The following is an 18,896-nucleotide window of genomic DNA, read 5'->3' on the forward strand; positions in this document are numbered from 1 at the left end:
TGTTCTGTCAACAGGAACGCTTTCAGTTCTATGTTGACACATCTGACAAATTGATTTGACGAGGCAGTGTAAACCACTGCCTGTTAATAAATGTGAAATATACCGGTTCCCATGCAGAACCTCCTTCCCCTGGTTCTCCTCTAACAAGTCTACGGCTCGATAACGACTGTACTAATAACGAGGCCTCTTCCTTTACCCGCTCACTCCACTTCCTGCTTCAATTGCTACTAATGTCTCCCTCTATACCTCTCCTCCCACTCTGTGCTGCTCTGCTTTTCTTAAATGCCCAAAAGATGGCACTCCTGGTAAAAGCGATGGTAAGAGTTACATGTTTGTGTGGCTGTGTTTGTATTCGTGCAATTGCGCACAACCCCAGAAAATGAAGACGTATGAGTGTGTCTCTTTTTTTTTCTTTTTTTTTTGTCAGATGTCACAAACTTACATGTTTACATTTTCTCTTCATCTGTGCTTTCTTTTCCTCTCTTTATCCTCCCAAGTGGTCTTCAGTTATGTGGAACTCTGCATGGACTGTCTGCATGGATTTCCTCCTCTGACTGTAACCCTAACAACTGTGTCCATCAACTCTCTTACTTACACAGCAATATCTGTCACAGACAGCGTGCAGCAAGATGTCATGAGTTTCTATACCCTGACACCTGAAATGTGGAGTACCCTCAGGCTATTTGGTTCTATTGCATGTGTAATATCTACACCAATTGAGCATAACATTATGACCGCCTGCCTAATATTGCATAGGTCTCTTCTGTGCCTCCAAAACACCAGAGAATGGACGTGGATCTTCTGAGGGTGTCCTGTGGTGTCAGTGTCATTGCTATAGGGTGGGGGTGTCTCGTGTGGATGTATTAGTAACATGCACATTAATGAATTCCAGGGACAAAAGTTTCCCAGCAGAAAACTGAATTGTCACAAGACGGTCAAGTTATTTACTTATCCTGTCAGTGGTCATAATGTTATGCCTGATCAGTGTATGTGTAATATTATGCATTACAATAGCACATGAAATTCAGTGAGATGTCACAGTGACACTGCAGGTTCTATTTTCTTTGTCAGCCACACGTCAAATAGATTTTTATGATGAGAAAAGGAAGCAAATCTTTGGTGTCAAATGTTGACTGTTGTGTCACTGACCCTAGACTTAAATTGATGTAGGTGAGATGGGTTTTGGTGCATATTTAAAGAAGTTGTAGGCTTCACACCTCCTGGTTTGTGATGGACTTTAAAAGTGAGTCATTAGAAACTCCTTTGTCAAAAAACAAATGTATTCACTAGGGCTGTCAAAATGAATACTTTTTAATGTGGCCACATTCTGTTCTTAGGATCTTGGCCTAAAGTTAAATTGGCATCCTCCCCACCCCCGTGTAGCAGTAATGCCTTTGAAAGCAGTCTGAAGTGTGGTGGTAATAAATCGTTTCCCCTGCGGAGGGCATAAAAACGCCCGGGAGCATCAAAACTACCAAGGAGAAGAAAGAAATCAGAGCTAAATTAGTAGAAAGATAAATAAATTATTCTTTGGGCCTGAAGCTCCAGCGTCAGATCCCTGCCAAACGTTTATTTACTGACTTTCGACGACATTTAAAGCAGATTTTTAAAAGGTGCGACTGATTCATGTTAATCCCACGTTTATTATGGACACCGTTCAATTAATGACAATTAAATATTTAAATGATTTGACAGCCCTAGTGCTTACGTTTTATTGATAACAGAAGCTACATACCTACATACATGTTCTGCTGGCTGTTATATCACATTTATAGCAGATCTAGTTTTTAGTTGGTTGTGCAGTCTATGTTCTGTTTTTTAAAAAAAAATCATGATCGACTGTATGTTTGCTACAGCAGCACCACGACATGATATGTAATGTACATTCATGCATTCACAGGATATTACTTTCTGTTTCTGGAATAGGCTTATGTTCACATCTAACTTAAAAACAACACGTTAACATTAGAACATTTCTTACTTAAGCCCATGTGCAGCTTTTAGCCTAAAGCTAGCAGTTTGCAGCTTAGCAGTTCCTGTTGGTTTAAATTAGGAAGGCTAACACATTGTGGCTAAACTTACAATACACGTTTTCTCCTCATCTTAAGTCATTTTAACTGGAAGATGTATATAAATGGAAATGGAGCATTCTTTACAGCTGCAGATACAAGCCTAGCGTGTATGGCAGCTGCAAAGAATATGTAATGTTTGTCTGTCTTTCTCCAGACCTGGGTCAAAATGTTTGCAAATATTTCTTTTGGTTTCTTTTAATGCCTGAAGAATCATAGGTGGGATATGACACAGGTACTATAAAGTCCCTTAACTTATCCTGTGGTTCAGATTAACCGTATTGACAGCGCACGTCTAGCCATCTTGATGTCAGGATGCACATTAAAATGAACCCTGAGATTTATTGGGAAACACTAACTGACCCAGGTCTGTCTGTTTCCCCCCTTCCTCTGTGTTTTCAGAGGTTCTTTGTCCCTTCATCCAGGTCTTCTTCATTCTGTCCCTAGACTTTTCTTCCCCAGCATCTCTGTCCAGGGCCGGGGTAAACGCGGGTTAAGTTACTGTCCTCTGTTAAACTCCTCCACCTTCTCTTTTTTTATTTTTAAAATTCCAGGTCGCGTTCGCACGAGGAGACAGAGCTCGGGCAGCGTGGGGGGAGCCAGTGCGTCAGTAGTGGACAGCAGGGGGCGAAGCCGGGCCAAAGTGGTCTCCCAGTCCCAGCGTATGTATACACACCTCAGACACACAGCCGAGATAACGCAGAATCTCTTCAGTCACGTTCACGCTATCAGTCTGAGCCTCTCACAGCTATAAGCGCGCGTGCTCCATACCAGTCTGTCCCTCTCATACTGTATTCCAGTCTTATCCTCGTCTCCACTGGCTTCGACATCATTCTAGATGTCCTGCTGTATCTCGTATGTCTATCTTTCTGCGCCCTGAAATAAATTTCAGTCACTCACAAATCTTGTGTATTTGTGCGTGTGCCTCCATGCATACACAGTGTATGTGCCCGTGTCTTAATTACGCCACATATGTGTATGTGTGTTTTGGTCTCTCCGCATATTCTCCAGATCTGTGAGTGATCAGTATGTTGCTAACAAACCCACAGCCACGCAGAGCGCATGATGGGTGAAACTCAGTACGTAACCCTTTGTCTCATTTTTAATGTTCTTGATCTCCATCCTGTCCTGCCTATTGCTTCCATCACCCAGGATCCAGATCAGCCAATCCCATCAGTGGTAAGGCCTCAGCTTCATCCAATCACGAGCCAAGAGCCTCATTCTTAAGTCCGTCCCGTAGCACACAGAGCTCTGCATGTCGTCCTGTTCTTTTTCAGCCTTATGTGTTTGTTTCATCATAAAAAATAGCAGCATGCTCCACACATCACATTGTTTCTTTTATTTATGATGTCTTTCCCCACAGTTTCGGTGCTGATTGAACTTGGAAACATTTTCTACCAGCCTACTTTTTTTTGTTTTCTTTTTGAGTGTTGAATCATTGTCTCGTTGGTGGCAGGTTCCAAGGTTAATGTCTCCCCACGGTGTAGTTAACTAGGACATGAATACACCCCCCCCCCCCCACCCTGTGTGTGTCTTAGCTGTAACATCTGTATTTGATTGTTCAGTGTTTCTAATGTAACTTTTTTTTTGTAAAGTTTTTTCACTTCCACGTTGTGGTGAATTATTCATTCACATTCAAACGTACAGTAAGTGACAGAGGTGCACCGTTAAAATAGAGTAAGTTAATATGTGTTGACCCAGGGCCTGTGAGACTTGGCCAAACAGTCCGAGCATGTTCTGAAGGTGCCACCACTCCCTGACCCTTATCCTGACCAGCCTCCCTGAATATTGTCTAACAGCGACGTATCTTTTCGTGTGTGCTTCTCTCCTCTTCCCTGACAGCTGGCAGTCGCTCCAGCTCCCCAGGCAAGCTGCTTGGTCACAGCAGCTATGGCCGGATCCCTCGGACCGCAGCGTCAGCCTCCACTACACCAGCAGACAAGCGCAGCAGGATCCCTCGGAGCCAGGGCTGCAGTCGAGAGACCAGCCCCAGCCGACTGGGCCTTGGTAAGGCCGGGGCTCGCCACGCACCACTTACACCGGTCGCTCTCTTAAATCAGAAACAAGATGCGGTTCTGTGAGACCACTGTTCACGGGGAACATCTGAAACTGTGAATTTCTATGACTTATTGCAGCTTACATGAGTTTTTGAAGCTGTTGTGTTAACTTCTCTTACTGCACAATTTACTGCTGTGCTTCAGCACTTTGAAATCTTAACTTAAACCATTTTACTTTTATGTGGTGTGATATACCAAACAAGGCTTTGATTTCACGGGCAATATATAATTAATTTAATTATTTCTATTATTCATTGTTTTTTTTCTAAGAAACACTACAGCATTTACACAGCTCAACCACAACATTAAAACCACTGACAAAAGAAGGAAACTATTGGACATCCCCAACTAATGAATCCCAACTGTTTCTCAGGGTCCAAGGGAGACATACACAATATTAGGAAGGTGGTCATAATGTTATGCCTGATCTGTGTACATTTTCTGTACTGTAGCGATAAATCTTGCACTTGGAATCATGGATGTTTGTATTTAATCGCAAAGCATAGCACAGTATTTGTTAGTGCATCCACTTTTTGTTGTTGTTGCTAAGTCTCTCATCATCGTGCATAATCCTTGATAGAGTTATTCTGACGTATGATTGGTCGAGAGGCAGCATTGTTTCCGCGTGCTGTGGTAGTTGGCAACTTAAAAGGAGGTAAAAATGAAAAACTTTGTGATGAAAACCTTGGATGATCATCTCTTGGTCAACCAAGAAAACCCAGTGATGCTTTTTTATGTGTCTAATGTTTGCTGCAAGTTGTCACCAGCTTGATTGTCCAGACTGTGTAACCTTTACTAGCAGTGTGCTGTTTGACCAACTCACCCACTCACTCACACTCTGCCTAGCTGCTGCTTCTGTCTCTGTTTTATTGTTTGCTGTTTCCCTTCTTCTCTTCATTTCCATTTCATAGTCCTTCTGTCTCTCTGTATATTTTAGACAGTTGAAGGAATCAAGAGGAAATCTAGCCATATCCACTGGTTTATCAGTCCTGTGCTTGTATTTACTATCTTTTATACTATTTGACCCAAACAAGATATTTAGATTTAGATCAGCACATCTGGCTTTTTTTTTTTTTTTTTTTAACTTAACATCAACGCCATTTTAGCACCTTTACAGTCTTTTGTAACGTAATGAGCGGTGCATCATTCATGACTTTGCACTTTCAGTTTTCTTCTCTCTATCATATCTATCCCTCTCTGCTTTTCCCATCTGTGTGTTTCATTCCCATGAATGCTCACTGACATTCCCACCTAACTTGTTGTCCTGACAGCCAGGCTGTGTGGTAAAGCTCTTCTCCCTGCTGCTCTCCCCTACCGCACGCTAGCCCGGAGCCGTATTCCCCGCCCCAGCATGAGTCAGGGTTGCAGTCGCGACACCAGTCGCGAGAGCAGCCGTGACACCAGCCCCGCTCGGGGCTTCACTCCTCTGGGTGAGTATGGCTTAACTAATAGCTGTCAGGACTGTTTTCTCCCAGCGGGTGTCGCTACTGGGCAGTCTGTACCAGACGCTTTCATGAGATTCCCAGCCCGCCTACTGTCTGTTGTCTGTGTTCCCCGTGGTAACCTTGTGGACACTTAGCGTCTGCCTGTCTTACTCTGTGCATGCACTAACCGTTTTTCTCTGGGTTTAAAAGCAATTTTTAAGATGAGTTTTTTATTTCCTGCCGTTTATTTTGGATCAGTGCATCTAGTTATTAAATTATGTGGATAGATAGAAGATAAATGACTGTTACCAAGACAAACAGTAAGCAGACACTATAGTTCGTCTTCTAAAGCCTCACCTCAGCTAAACTATTATCACCAATTATTATAAAAAAGCAGTTGTGCAGAAGTGTGTAACAAATCATAATATTAGCTTTGGAGTCAAATTTAAACATAGTCTGTGTTTGCAGAGCTTCTCAGGAGAACCGTGACTGTAGCACAATCACTTTTGTTCCTAACTGACCCATCATATGACGTAATGGGCGTAACGTTTTCTCTTTTTACTGTAGCAGCTGACACTGTTCAGTTACACATTTTATACGCGGCTCCGTAGATCATTGTTGGAAAAGGTCTCTTAATAATAAATGATCATCAAAAACAGTTTCAGATTGAGAATCTCAACTCCCGTGGTTAATTTTTGAGTTCTTATTTTACACGAGGAAGTGAGGTTGGAGGGACCAGGGAGTTGTTTGCGTGTGAAGGTCATGGCACACTTTCTAAAAAATGTCTAATACAATCAGTTATTAATCTATATGTAAACTTTTACACTCTCATTAGCTAAGCAGAATTTCCATGGAGGCTTAGCCATGTTGTGGATTTTGACTCAAACAAGCCCATCTTTCCATAAATTTGATGTTGTATCCGAAACCTTAATACCTGTAGGGAAAGGGCAGAGATGTGTTCTGGTCAGTTCAGCACATTAAATGGCGTCTGAGGATAACGTGAAAGGCTGCTACGGTATGTGACTCCCAGTGTTCGTGTGCACCACTAACCCGCTGGTGCGGATGTTGCCCCACTCTCCTGTCCCCCGCAGCCTCCCGACGTCACTCCCGTTCAACCAGTGCTCTCTCCACAGCCGACCCCCACGGCCAGTCAGGTGACCTGCATGCCCAGACCTCACAGCATCCCCTTCCCTCTCAGGCAGTCTCCTCCCATGTTCCATAGTTTCGATTCAGTTATGCTCACCAGCTTGTTCCTGTGGTTGTGTTCGGTGGTGATGTGACTGCAGGAAACAAATCCATCTTCCGTTCATTTCTGTTCGCTCCATCGTAGTTCAGAGCATTTGATTTCAAGTTTCGTCCAACAGAAAAGGAATGGGTTTAGTACTCTGTATGTACTAAAGCATGTACACACAAAAAATCATGATAGTTTGCTCTTTAAACACCACTCAGTGCCTTATATGTTTTTCTTTTTGAGGTTTTTGTGAATTTTTGATCGCTCTTTTTTTTTTTCGGCCTTGTCTTATCTGGTGGCATGTGATTCATTTGTAGTTTTGTTGTTCAGGTGTTATTCATCCAGGAGGAACGTGTTTCTTCACAGTGACATGGCTATACGCTGTCATGTGGTTTATCATCCTTTGAGTTTTATAATTTGTGCCTCTTGTTCCTGTGTTGTTCATATTTAATGGTTTTTCTTCATTGGTGCATTGATGGTTGTCATCTCCCAGGGAAACAGCATACGGTAGCTGCAACTCTTGCCTGCGCTTTTACCCAAGTTTGCAATTTGGGTTTTTGTTTTGCCTCAGTTTTTCTTTCTTTTTGCGTTTGGTGGTGGAAGACATTCCCTTAAATTTACACCAACGTCATTTATGTTCAAATGTGTCCAAAGACCATTTATCTTTGTGGTTATAAATTATAGTTGAAAGCAGGTAAGTTCACATTCTTCATGTTATTCAGCTAAACTCATCGACTTCCTTTACCTTTTCGTCCCTGCTTCTTGTCTAGACCGCTATGGTTTGATACACCAAGCAAGAATTTCTGCATCAGTTAACGCCATGAGGGTCCTAAACACCGGCACCGAGGTGGAAGCAGCAGTTGCTGACGCACTGGTATGTTGCTGTGATTTTTTCAATAAATGTGTTGTTAATTAGAGAAGAGCAAGTGAAGAATTTAACGAACACTGAAAGAAGTTTCTTAACTGTTGGCTTAGGTGCTTTTCAAAGTCCTCGTTCTTACCAGGCCTTTGCTGTTATTAGTGTGCAAGCGTATCATTGTTCAAAAATAGTGGTATTGTTTTATCATTATGATTTTTTTTCAAAAGTGGACATACGCTTAAACTAATACTTGATTTTAGCACGTTTTGATTTTTATTACAGCTCTCTGTCTGTCTGGATAAGTAAGACAGACATACGGTCAGCCTGGCACGTTTTTACTTCCAGATCCAACAGATGAAGAATAGAAAGAGCAGTCACAGCTAGCAAGCAATCAGACAGAGCTGCAGCTCCTTTAACATTTTCTTTTTGACTTCTTGATAGTTAATGGAGAGTTCTTGCATGTGAAGACATGTGTGCACTATTTCAGGAGAACTTGATGGGAATTTGATATTGAACACAGCCAAAGTGAGCTCTTTCTATGTTACAAAGTATTTTTTTTTCTTACAAATGTGTTAATCTGATGCCTAGCTGGCATTGTGAACATTGCACATACACGCATTGTGCAAATGTTTTGAACATATTTATGTTTGTTAGATTTTTTTTACACTGCAAAAACCAGGTTTATATCCGCAGTATGTCAAGATGTTCTCACATTCTTTTATTTTGACCTTTACGTGGAATATTCGAACTATTAAAACTTGTCTGACCACAGATCAGTTATTGTGTGAACCTGCATCCCCAGAAGGACTGTTGTTATAATTTTAAACCTTCCGTCTTTCCTCTTTTCCTCTTGGTTGTTCGTTACCATTTCAGCTATTAGGAGACTCCAGGAATAAGGTAGTTGGTCATTTTTACATACTGCTTGTGTAACCATGCCATCACACACTAATCTAAATCAAAATAATAATAATGCAGCTTGGCTTCTGATATTTACTCATGACCCACTTCATCTGTTTACCTATTTAATATTAAGTTCATTTCACCTTAAATGTTTATCCCTGCCACCTCCCCGATGTTTGCATCAGTGTTATACCAGCTTTGACTTTTTTTTTTCCAAAAGTCCATTGCATTAAATGCTCTTATATTTGGCATATCCCCCACTGCACTGCATTTGTTATCAAGACCTTTGCTTTCTTGTGGCACTGCTTGACTTGCTTTTTAGACAAAATTTGAACAAAATGATTCTCTAAACATTAACAATACCATATGTGTATGTACAAATGAGATTTAACTTCCATCCACAGAAGAACTTAGATGTGTTTTCAAAACTCAGCAGAGAAAACTGCATGACTACCAGATGCAACTGACAACCTTCAATGAAAGCTTCTCACCTCATGGCTGAGTTTTCATATTTAGGTGTCCTCTGTGTCTTACACTGCATTTTCGTCTTCCATCAACAGAGGAAGCCGCTGAGGAGACGGTACGAATCGCCGGGCATGTACTCCGATGACGATGCCAACAGTGATGCGTCTAGCGCCTGCTCGGAGCGCTCGTACGGCTCACGAAACGGAGGCATCCCCCATTACCTGCGCCAGACGGAGGATGTGGCAGAGGTCCTGAACCACTGCGCCAGCTCTAACTGGTCAGAGAGGAAGGAGGGCCTACTGGGCCTGCAGAACCTCCTGAAGAGCCAAAGAATTCTGAGGTAGGAGTGGGCTCACGACTCTGTGTCAAGCATAATACTAGACCGGAAATAGGAGCTTTGACATTTTGTGGTTCAATAAGGACTTCATTATTCATGTAGTCAGGGGACACATATAAAGGCCGAGGTGTTACGAACATACAGTTCAAAAAAACATGAAGAACAGCACAAGGTGTTGACCTGGCCTCCCCACTAACAACATTGTGTTACCGAACACCACAGGACACCCTCAGAAGATCCATGTCCATTCTCTGAAGAGTCACTGTTTCAATAAAATTCTTCAAGGGGACCAGCATTTATGAGAAGCCAGTATTTTCTCTAGTCATGCTCTATATTGATGTTGTGTACTGTGCGTTGTTGATTTATTGGTTGAGAGATGTTGAGAAATGCTCCTCTGACTTCTTGATGTCTGTTCATTGTTGACTGCAGTCGAGTTGAGCTCAAGAGACTTTGTGAGATCTTCACAAGGATGTTTGCAGATCCACACAGCAAGGTATAGAAGATACACTGTACACACTAAAGCAGCATTATTTATTTATTTATTTTTTACTAACCATGTAAATGCATAGTATCCAAAATACAGCAATAAATCATGGAGATCTTTAATGTAATAGTCGTTTGCTGTGACTTATTTGGTGCTGATGGAGTGTCTCTTGTTGCATGGCCTGCCTTGCTGTGGATTTAACAACAGAGAGTAAGTGTGCATCTCAAACCATAATCTGACTAAGAAGTTGTTGTTTTTTAATAAAGGAAGCAGTGTTCTGAGCTAAATGTCTAAATGGACTGTGCACATGTTCTCAGGTGTTCAGCATGTTTCTGGAGACTCTTGTGGACTTCGTCACAGTACACAGGGAGGACCTGCAGGACTGGCTTTTTGTCCTGCTCACCCAGCTGCTGAAGAAGATGGGGGCAGACCTGCTCGGCTCAGTCCAGGCCAAAGTTCAGAAGGCACTGGATGTCACAAGGTCTGAATTGCAGAGTGGAAGATAACTGGCTGTTAATTTCCAATAGATCTGGGGTCATTATTTCATGCTATTGGCAAATAGTCAATGTGATTTAGATGGAATGTAAACTGCAGATATTTAGGGAAACTCATTGACTTCTCTTTCCTTTGTCTTTGTCAGGGAGTCCTTCCCATTCGACCAACAGTTCAACATTTTGATGAGGTTTATAGTGGATCAGACTCAGACACCAAACCTCAAGGTAAAAGTAAAAGAGAATTCTGTTTGATTGGCTGGTGCCGCTGGTGTAATTTCAGTAAGATGTGATCAAAACCCGCTCTTCCTTCAGGTTAAGGTGGCCATTTTGAAGTACATAGAGTCCCTCGCTCGGCAGATGGACCCAACAGACTTTGTCAACTCGAGCGAGACGAGGCTGGCAGTGTCTCGAATTATTACTTGGACCACTGAACCCAAAAGTTCAGATGTCAGGAAGGTAGGCCAGCTCATAGTGTTAAAACCACAACTAGCATCTCTCATCATATTTGGCTTATGGTATTATTTAACACTGATAATTGAAACATAAAGTTATAATGTTGCCTTGTTTTTATTTGTTAGTTAGTAATCAATTCTGTATTTATTTAATTTCTGTTCTGTAACTGTGAGTGTAATACAGGCTCAGAGGGTGCTTTAATTGCCATGTCAGAAAATTCAATTCAACTCGATTTCATGAAAGCAACAATTTGATCTATAGCTTTTTTTCTTTGCCTAACGTATGCCTTATGAAAGTGTTTCAGTAACATTACAAGTGGACGGGGCAGCTTGTTGCGTAACTAACTGCTGGAAGATTTATAAAGTGCAGTATTTATTTGCAGATAAAGATAACATTTTGGCTGGACGGTACCTGGCAGATATCGATATCTGGTTGAACCACTCCACGTCTTCATTTGCATTCCTCAGCCTGTGGTGTTTGTCTTGCAGCAGTGGTAAACTTTGACGATTGGCACTCTGCGTGTGGATGGCCTTGGGTCAACGGCCCAGTATATTTCCCTAGTCTGTGTGGGCGTCATATGTCCTCCCTCCGTGTGCCTTACTGTTTGCTTTTCCACGGCCGTTCATCCAGATGAAATCTTCACCTAGTCTCAAATCACGGCCTCCTCCAGACAAGCTTTAAATAAGTCTATTACTTTAGAACACGTGTGTGAAGGTTTGGTCCTGTATTGCATTGCACTGTGATGGTAGAGGACGTGTGTCATGCAGTAATGCCCATTCTGCCTTGCCCATTGTGCCCCAGACCCTTCATAACTGGGTGAGCGAGGAGCTAGCTGGCAGGTCCAGTACTGCAGCCTTACTGTCCACTGAGGGCAACCAGGAAGAAAGGTGTAAGCAGGTAGAGCTCGCTCCAGTAGCCAGTCTCAAACACAACAAGCACGCAATGCCCTGCCTGCCCGGTGCCTAACCACCAGCCTTTAAAGCTGAAAACAGAGTCTACCATCTGTCACTCACCATTTGCGCTCAAGCTCCTTTGCTGTGACAACCTAAGAACAGTGTGTGCCTTGCAAATTGATCACTCACCAAATAAACCGAGCTTGTTGTGCAACCAGAAAACTTACGTTTAACCTCAGAGCCTCTACAGATTACAAGGAAAGGCTTGTCGCTTCGTATGGATTTTTAGATTGATTGCTCAACATCGATAGGAATGCCCTTTTGTCACTACTGTGTGCCTAACACATTTTACGTTCGACTCACTCTAACAACCTGTCACCCACCTGCATACCTGCATGCTGTTAACATTTTACGTTTCTACAAAAAGAGGGATTTTTAAGGTTTAAGGTTTTGATGTGTGTATTGATTCTGGCAGAAATGGTTTTTGTCCAAAGAAACCTACATTAAGTACATTTAAGCTCCATGGCAGCAGCGAGAGCTATATCAGATTCATTAACATGTCCCTAGAAAGTCCTTTTTTTTAATTCACACATGAAGCCAGTCAATTTCAGAACCATAATCCCAGGTTCCAACAGTGGATATGGAACATTATACATGAAATTTACATTTACATCATTACATTATCAGTAACTTGGTAGTCCAATGGTAGTCCTCACATGTCTACCGGTTTTAGTGTGCATCACATATTACCTAGCATTAAATATTCATTTCTTTTCTCCAAAAACAAAGTTGTCCTTTCTACCGACTCTTTGAGTTTATCTGTATTCACTTGCATGATTCGACGTTGACATAGCAACAAAGTCCTTGATGGATTGTGTTCTTCCTCAGTGAATGCAGTCTTGAATACTCACCTTTTAACAAGTTTCTGTCTACAGGCTAATGTGTTCATTATTTTAACAAGAAGTGCGCTTGTAGCTGAACAGTTGGTTTCCTTGGTTTCAGATGTGTTTTCAGCATTCATTAGAAATAATCTACACATGTTGGCCTTCTGTTCTTGTTATTGATGCTGACCACATGGGAAGTTGTCAAGTATCACAGAAATTTAACCAGATTAGATGTGAATGTCATTCCATCTGAGTGCTCCTGAAAGCAAGGAAACCATCTGACCTGTCTGATCAGTTGTCCGCCCTTTCCTAACCTGTTGTGCTACGCTGCGTTTAGGCCGCCCAGGTGGTGCTGATCGCCTTGTTTGAGCTCAACACCCCAGAGTTTACCATGCTGCTGGGAGCTCTGCCCAAAACCTTCCAGGATGGAGCCACCAAACTGCTGCACAACCACCTGAAGAACTCGAGCAATACCAGCAGCAGTGTGGTAAATAAAATATGTCTCTGAATGGTCGACATATAGTAGGACAGACAGTGGAGCCAGCAGATACTGGGGTTAGCAGGATTGAAAAGTGTTATTCCCTTGATTTCCAGGGTTCTCCCAGTAACACCATAGGACGGACGCCACCGCGCCACACCCCCAGCAGAACCAGCCCCCTCACCTCGCCAACAAACTGCTCCCATGGAGGACTTTCCCCAAGGTAGTTGACCACTTGCTATCTTACTGTTTAACACGCCTACTGTTTCAGTGCATGGCTGCGGTTTAAACCTGGGGATTCTGCTGCCGCTGTCTTTATCTCGTTTGTAATCCAACTAACACGCAAGCTGACCTGTGGGTTGCTTCAAGCATGGTACTGATTGAGTCGCTTTGAGAGATTATAACACATTCTTCATCCATTATAGTGTCTAACAAACATCTAATGCAAAACACTTACCAACTGATGAAATATTTACTCAATAATCTCAGACACAATTACTCTCGTATACGACCGTCTTTCAGAGACACAAGAGGAGCAATTTTTGACTTTTTTACCTGCTCAGTTTCCCAAAACTAAATTCTTCCACATATCTTTTGTCTTTGTAACACTGGTAATAAATTTAGTGTATCTTTGTTGTGGTTAAACCTTAATTGTACACAAATGCCCCCCTTCACAACAGTAGACAGAAAAGCTTACTTTCGGGAACCCTGTTGTTGCTTTACAGTGTTCTCCACTAAAATAACACTCACTTTAACCTCAAAGCTCAGACTAGTTTCTTTTTGTCTCTTGTCTTTCTCTTTCTGCACACTCGTTGTTTTTCCTCTTTCTCCTCCCCCCTCGTGTCGTTTATTACCATCCACCGTGCCCCACTCTCTCGCTCCTGTCCGTCCGTCCTTCCCTCCCGGCCGCGCTGTGGCAACAGTCGGTTGTGGGGTTGGGGTGTCGACGGGCTGTCAAAGCAACCTGCCCCTGCCCCTCCTCCTCCTCCTCCGCCTCACTCCACCCCTGCTGCCCCCTCCTTAAGGGTCCTGCGCAGAGCATATTCACCCAGGTAATGAGGCGGCCTGTGACACAAAGGAGATTATGCCCCTCGAAAAAAAAAAAAAAAAAAAAAAAAAAACACTCCCTATTTTTTTTCTTTCCTATCTCCAAACCTGTGGAAGATATTATTCAGTCTTTAAGTATTTCTCGATGCAGCATTGCTACAGTGATTATGCTGTATTGAGTGAAATCTGTTAGAAGTTAAGGTTTATGTCAGCCCCGACCTTTCCCCCTCAAAACTAATCTATAGTGTCCATTAAAAGCAATGCTAAAGCACGTTGCATGTTTATGTGTGAAAATTCAGGCTCGCACATCTGCTTCTGATGCACACTTTACGTAAACGTGTGTGTGTGTTTCTGTCTGTGTGTGTGTCTTGTAGCATGATGGAATATGACACAGAAAACATGAACTCGGAAGAGATCTACAGCTCACTCCGCGGCGTCACAGAAGCCATTCAGAGCTTCAGCTACCGGAGTCAGGAGGACCTGAATGAGCCAATCAGGCGGGAAGGCAAGAGGGACGATGCAGTAAGTGCTCAGCTTCTCATCTGGTACAATTGTCCTAGATATTCCTGCTTGGATCACAGTCATTTTCCATTAAATGCTTCTCTACCGCTGTCACTTCATTTTGGAATTGCAAAGAAGTTAATAACTTAACCTGTATTGATTTGGTTTTGATTTGTATGATCATCTCTGTGTCGGTTACTGTTGCTCCCCCACTAAATAATAGGTTCAGGACTGTTTTTGAACCATGTGGTCAACAGCTACGAGATTCTACAGTTTAAGACTGATAATTGTCCCTCTCCTGTCTGCTGTTCTGCTCCGCCCCACCTGTCCTCCTGTCTTCCAGGCTGGGCGAGAAGGAGTCGCATCCTCTCCTGGTTCTGATGCCCGCTTGGGCTTGGACATGGTGGAAGGGGGCCGCACCGCTTTGGACAACAAGACGTCACTACTTAACACCCCATCGCCTCGCTCCTTCTCAGGACCACGGACCCGTGAGTTTGCCCCTTACGGTTACGGAGAAACCATCTGCACCTATGACAAGAGCGCCCTGAAGGAGGCCGTCTTTGACGACGATGTGGAGCAGTTTCGCGACTGTGAGTTTCTGTGATAATGTATTTGCGAAGAGGCGCTGCCTTTATGATTCTTTCTGGGTTTTTCCAGCAGAAAGACCCACTCAAAACTTATATCAAGTGCTAACATTTGAAGTCGAAAAAGGCGCAAATAGATTGTATTGCCATCTTTTTTTAAACTTGACTTGTCACATCTTACACATATAATGGTCAGTCTTCAAACTATGCTTTCAAGGCTTTATCATAAGACGCTCATGGCTGCTCTATACAAACCACCGCTCCCAGATGATTTTAATGATTATTTTCAAATAAGAAATTGTATCTGCCACAACTGTGGCAGTTAGTATGTGTTCCCCACTCTAGTTGACTAAACATTCAGTGCGCTTACATGCTGAGCTTAATCGAGCTATGCTTGAAATCCGACTTTCTGATAATAGTCCTTGTCCCAGTTTACATGCTGCGGAAAAATCGAATAACTGACAGGAACATGTCCTCCTACACACTAGGTGGCGATATGTTAATACGGCCCCCTTCCCAGTTGATCTATTACCTCATATAATAAACAAGAGTCGTTCATGCGGCGGCCCGACATTTCGAACAACAACCAGATGGACAATAGTACACTTTTTTATTCTCGTACATAATGTGTGCGCTACTTCTGGTGCAGCTAAAATGCGCGCTATCCCTCAGACGGTTCTTCTACTGGCTCTGTTTACCGTCTTCTTCTGCGACCGGCTGTCTTGGATGTTTTTGCTCTGGGGTCAGCGTATGTGCTCGCGTGTTATCCGATTAAAAGTCTGATTGAGCGCACACATGACAGAGAAAATTGAATTCCAATTATCTAGATGTCTTAATCTCATAAGGAGAACTCCAGTTGTAGTCGGAGTAACATGTTTACATGCACTTAAGTTCTCCAGTTAGAGTCCGATTAAGGCAATAAGTAGTTTTTTCATGTGCATGTAAACGTATCGAGTGTCATTAATGCCAGTTGACACGATATTTAGACCACACAATGTTTGCATTATGTTTCCCACAGTCATGGGTGTTTGGGTGTGCAGCTCCTCTGCCACGCTGTGCTGTGTCAGTTGTTGTTATTGTCATCACATCCTACTCTCTACGCCCTCCTGTGTCCCCTTTATCTCCCACCTCCACCTCCATCCCTCCTCCACCCCTCCCCCTCCAGGCCGACGTCAGGAAAGTGGTGAAAACAAGATGACACTCCCCAAGGTCTTTGCTCCTGGTAAAGATACGCCTTCCCTTCCTGACTTGCCGTTCTGACTTTCTGACCCTCGCTGACGAACAGGATGACTTTCTGACTGCACCTGCACGCCGTTCACCTTTTGTCTGTGTTTGCATTGCATTCACTCCGCTCTTTCATTTCCCCTCCTCATTTTCCCATTGCCTTCTAACTCCTTCTTCACGTAGTAGCTGTGTGTTCACTAAACCCAACCCACCCTCAGGTTGATGCTTTTAGTCAGAGCTGTGACATTCTTTATAACGAACTGACCGCCTCTGCGATTGTGTTACTTGTGTCATATTTTGAGTAAGAGAATATGTTCATACGATATATATAACATCTGCAGCATGATATTGGCTTCATCACAGTAACATCTGTTAGTAATTAAGCATAGAGAGCTACTGTAAATAATAATAATAACATCACACTCAGGAACTAATTTGTGCATCCAGCTTTCTCATGTATTTTCACAGATATGTATATTCCTTTTGTGTAAAAATCCAATTTAAAGTTTAATTTAAAATTTTAAAAGTTGATTTTCATGCGGCTGCAATTTCAGGCATTCATTGCATACGCTGCACTGTGTTCTCACACAGAAAACATTCCAATTTACATCGCTGCATATTATCTTAAATAATATATTGACATATATTTAAAATTGAAATGAATTGTAGATTTGTATTTAAAATGTATATATGTCTGTTTTCTTATCTTGAAACAATTAAAAACTGATGCTATATTAAATGACAGATGGATGACGTTAAGACTGGACTGTTATTGGGCCACGGCAGTAGTCAGTAGTTGTCTTTTTTTTTTTTTTTTTTAATGCTTCAACGTATCTCTCTCACCTTCTCAAGCGATCGGTCAGGACCACTCAGACCTGGTAGCCGACCTGCTGAAAGAGCTGTCCAATCACAACGAGCGCTCTGAGGAGCGGAAAGGCGCCCTGGTGGAGCTGCTGAAGATCACGCGAGAAGACAGCAGGGCTGTGTGGGACGAACACTTCAAAACCATCCTCCTCCTTCTGCTGGAGACGCTGGGTGATAAAGATGTATGTTGACTGTTGGCTCTGCATGTGACTCAGAGAGCATGTATGCTAGAAGTTTGATAACTATACAAAGAAATGATGTGAACAGGTGTGTTAAGGTAATCTCAATAAATTTAACGTGGGTTTGTGTGGATGTTTAGGATTGAAGTATGAATTTGCTCATGCTACTGTTTCCCCCCAGCACACCATCCGAGCCATGGCCCTGCGTGTGCTGAAAGAAATACTGAGGAACCAACCGGCCCGCTTCAAAAACTATGCTGAGCTCACCATCATGAAGACACTGGAGGCTCATAAAGACTGTCACAAGGAGGTACAGAGCTCCTGCCAAATGAAAATCAGGCATAACATTATGACCACTGACATGAGACGTAAATAACATCGACCATTGAACACTGGAACATTTGGACCTGGTATTCATTCATGTGGATGTTACTTAGACATGTAGCACCCACCTAGACCAGACCAGGTTTAGGAACAACTCAATAAATGTGAAAAACATTACCTGGCCTCTGTGGGATGATCCACAGAGGCCCCTCCCCTTAACCTATAGGACCCAAAGACCCCCACTAACAGCATTCTGTTACCCACCACAGGACACCCTCAGAAGACCCATGTCCATTCTCTGATGAGTCATAGCTGTTTTGGAGGTACAAGGGAGACCTACACAATATTAGGAAGGTGGTCATAATGTTATGCATGATCGGTGTACTATTGTGCTGTGTTTTAAAGTTGCATCCACTGTTGTTGTTCTCCAGTGTTGTGGCAGCACCACAAGTTGAGCTTCATAAGAAGGGAGACATGGATAAAATGTTTGCCACTTTTTCCTTTTAGTGAAAAATATATGTATAGTGCATCTTATTATTAATTGCACTTACTAGCGTTTAACAGGTTTCTGTTAAAAAGCCTCACTATTAGCTTTGTTTTGGTTTCTTCTGCCCTCGAACACAAATTTCAACCAAATCCCCATTAAATTCTCAAGCTAGTTGCTAACTTCCTTCTGCAGTCGTGGCCCAAAAGTTTTGAGAATGACACAATTACTAGGTTTAACAAAGTCTGCTGCTTCAGAGTTTCTGTACTTTTTGTCAGATGTTACTTTGGTGTACTGAAGTGTAACCACAAGCATTTTGTAAGTGTAAGACTTTTATTGAAAATTACAATAAGTTTATGCACGGGGTCAATATTTGCAATGTTAAACCTTCTCTTTCAAGACCTCTGCAATCCCCCCTGTCATGCTGTCAGTTCATTTCTGGACCACATCCTGACTGAGGGCAGCCCATTCTTGCATAATCGGTCCTTGGAGTTTGTCAGAATTTGTGGGTTTTTGTTTGTCCACCTGCCTCTTGAGGATTGACCACAAGTTCTCAATGGGATTAAGGTCTGGGGAGTTTCCTGGCCATAGAGCCGAAATGTCAATGTTTTGGTACCATTCTTTATTCGTGGCTGTGTTTCTAGGCAAAGTTATGAGTGAC

The 18,896-nt window shown here is 42.6% G+C and overlaps 1 protein-coding gene across 39 annotated transcripts in view; it reads left to right on the forward strand.

Moving 5' to 3' along the window:
• The window catches only part of clasp1a (cytoplasmic linker associated protein 1a), a 74,418-nt gene that overhangs the window by 49,220 nt on the left and 6,302 nt on the right, over nt 1-18,896 (forward strand). For 2 of the 39 annotated variants that reach the window (XM_047601796.1, XM_047601829.1), the window contains 23 exons: nt 294-317; nt 2,624-2,731; nt 3,222-3,248; nt 3,912-4,076; nt 5,398-5,556; nt 6,642-6,704; nt 7,552-7,655; nt 8,514-8,537; nt 9,101-9,345; nt 9,772-9,835; nt 10,034-10,036; nt 10,144-10,307; nt 10,467-10,545; nt 10,633-10,776; nt 11,575-11,670; nt 12,888-13,037; nt 13,145-13,251; nt 13,952-14,080; nt 14,450-14,597; nt 14,920-15,166; nt 16,326-16,382; nt 17,237-17,430; nt 17,609-17,737. In XM_047601796.1, coding sequence (XP_047457752.1) covers nt 294-317; nt 2,624-2,731; nt 3,222-3,248; nt 3,912-4,076; nt 5,398-5,556; nt 6,642-6,704; nt 7,552-7,655; nt 8,514-8,537; nt 9,101-9,345; nt 9,772-9,835; nt 10,034-10,036; nt 10,144-10,307; nt 10,467-10,545; nt 10,633-10,776; nt 11,575-11,670; nt 12,888-13,037; nt 13,145-13,251; nt 13,952-14,080; nt 14,450-14,597; nt 14,920-15,166; nt 16,326-16,382; nt 17,237-17,430; nt 17,609-17,737 — 2,630 coding nt within the window. The remainder of the gene's footprint in view (nt 1-293; nt 318-2,623; nt 2,732-3,221; nt 3,249-3,911; nt 4,077-5,397; nt 5,557-6,641; nt 6,705-7,551; nt 7,656-8,513; nt 8,538-9,100; nt 9,346-9,771; nt 9,836-10,033; nt 10,037-10,143; nt 10,308-10,466; nt 10,546-10,632; nt 10,777-11,574; nt 11,671-12,887; nt 13,038-13,144; nt 13,252-13,951; nt 14,081-14,449; nt 14,598-14,919; nt 15,167-16,325; nt 16,383-17,236; nt 17,431-17,608; nt 17,738-18,896) is intronic. The other 37 variants (XM_047601801.1, XM_047601802.1, XM_047601810.1 and 34 more) reach the window with 37 other exon arrangements.

This window comes from Mugil cephalus, chromosome 12, assembly GCF_022458985.1.
Source record: "Mugil cephalus isolate CIBA_MC_2020 chromosome 12, CIBA_Mcephalus_1.1, whole genome shotgun sequence".
NCBI classification, from domain to species: domain Eukaryota; kingdom Metazoa; phylum Chordata; class Actinopteri; order Mugiliformes; family Mugilidae; genus Mugil; species Mugil cephalus.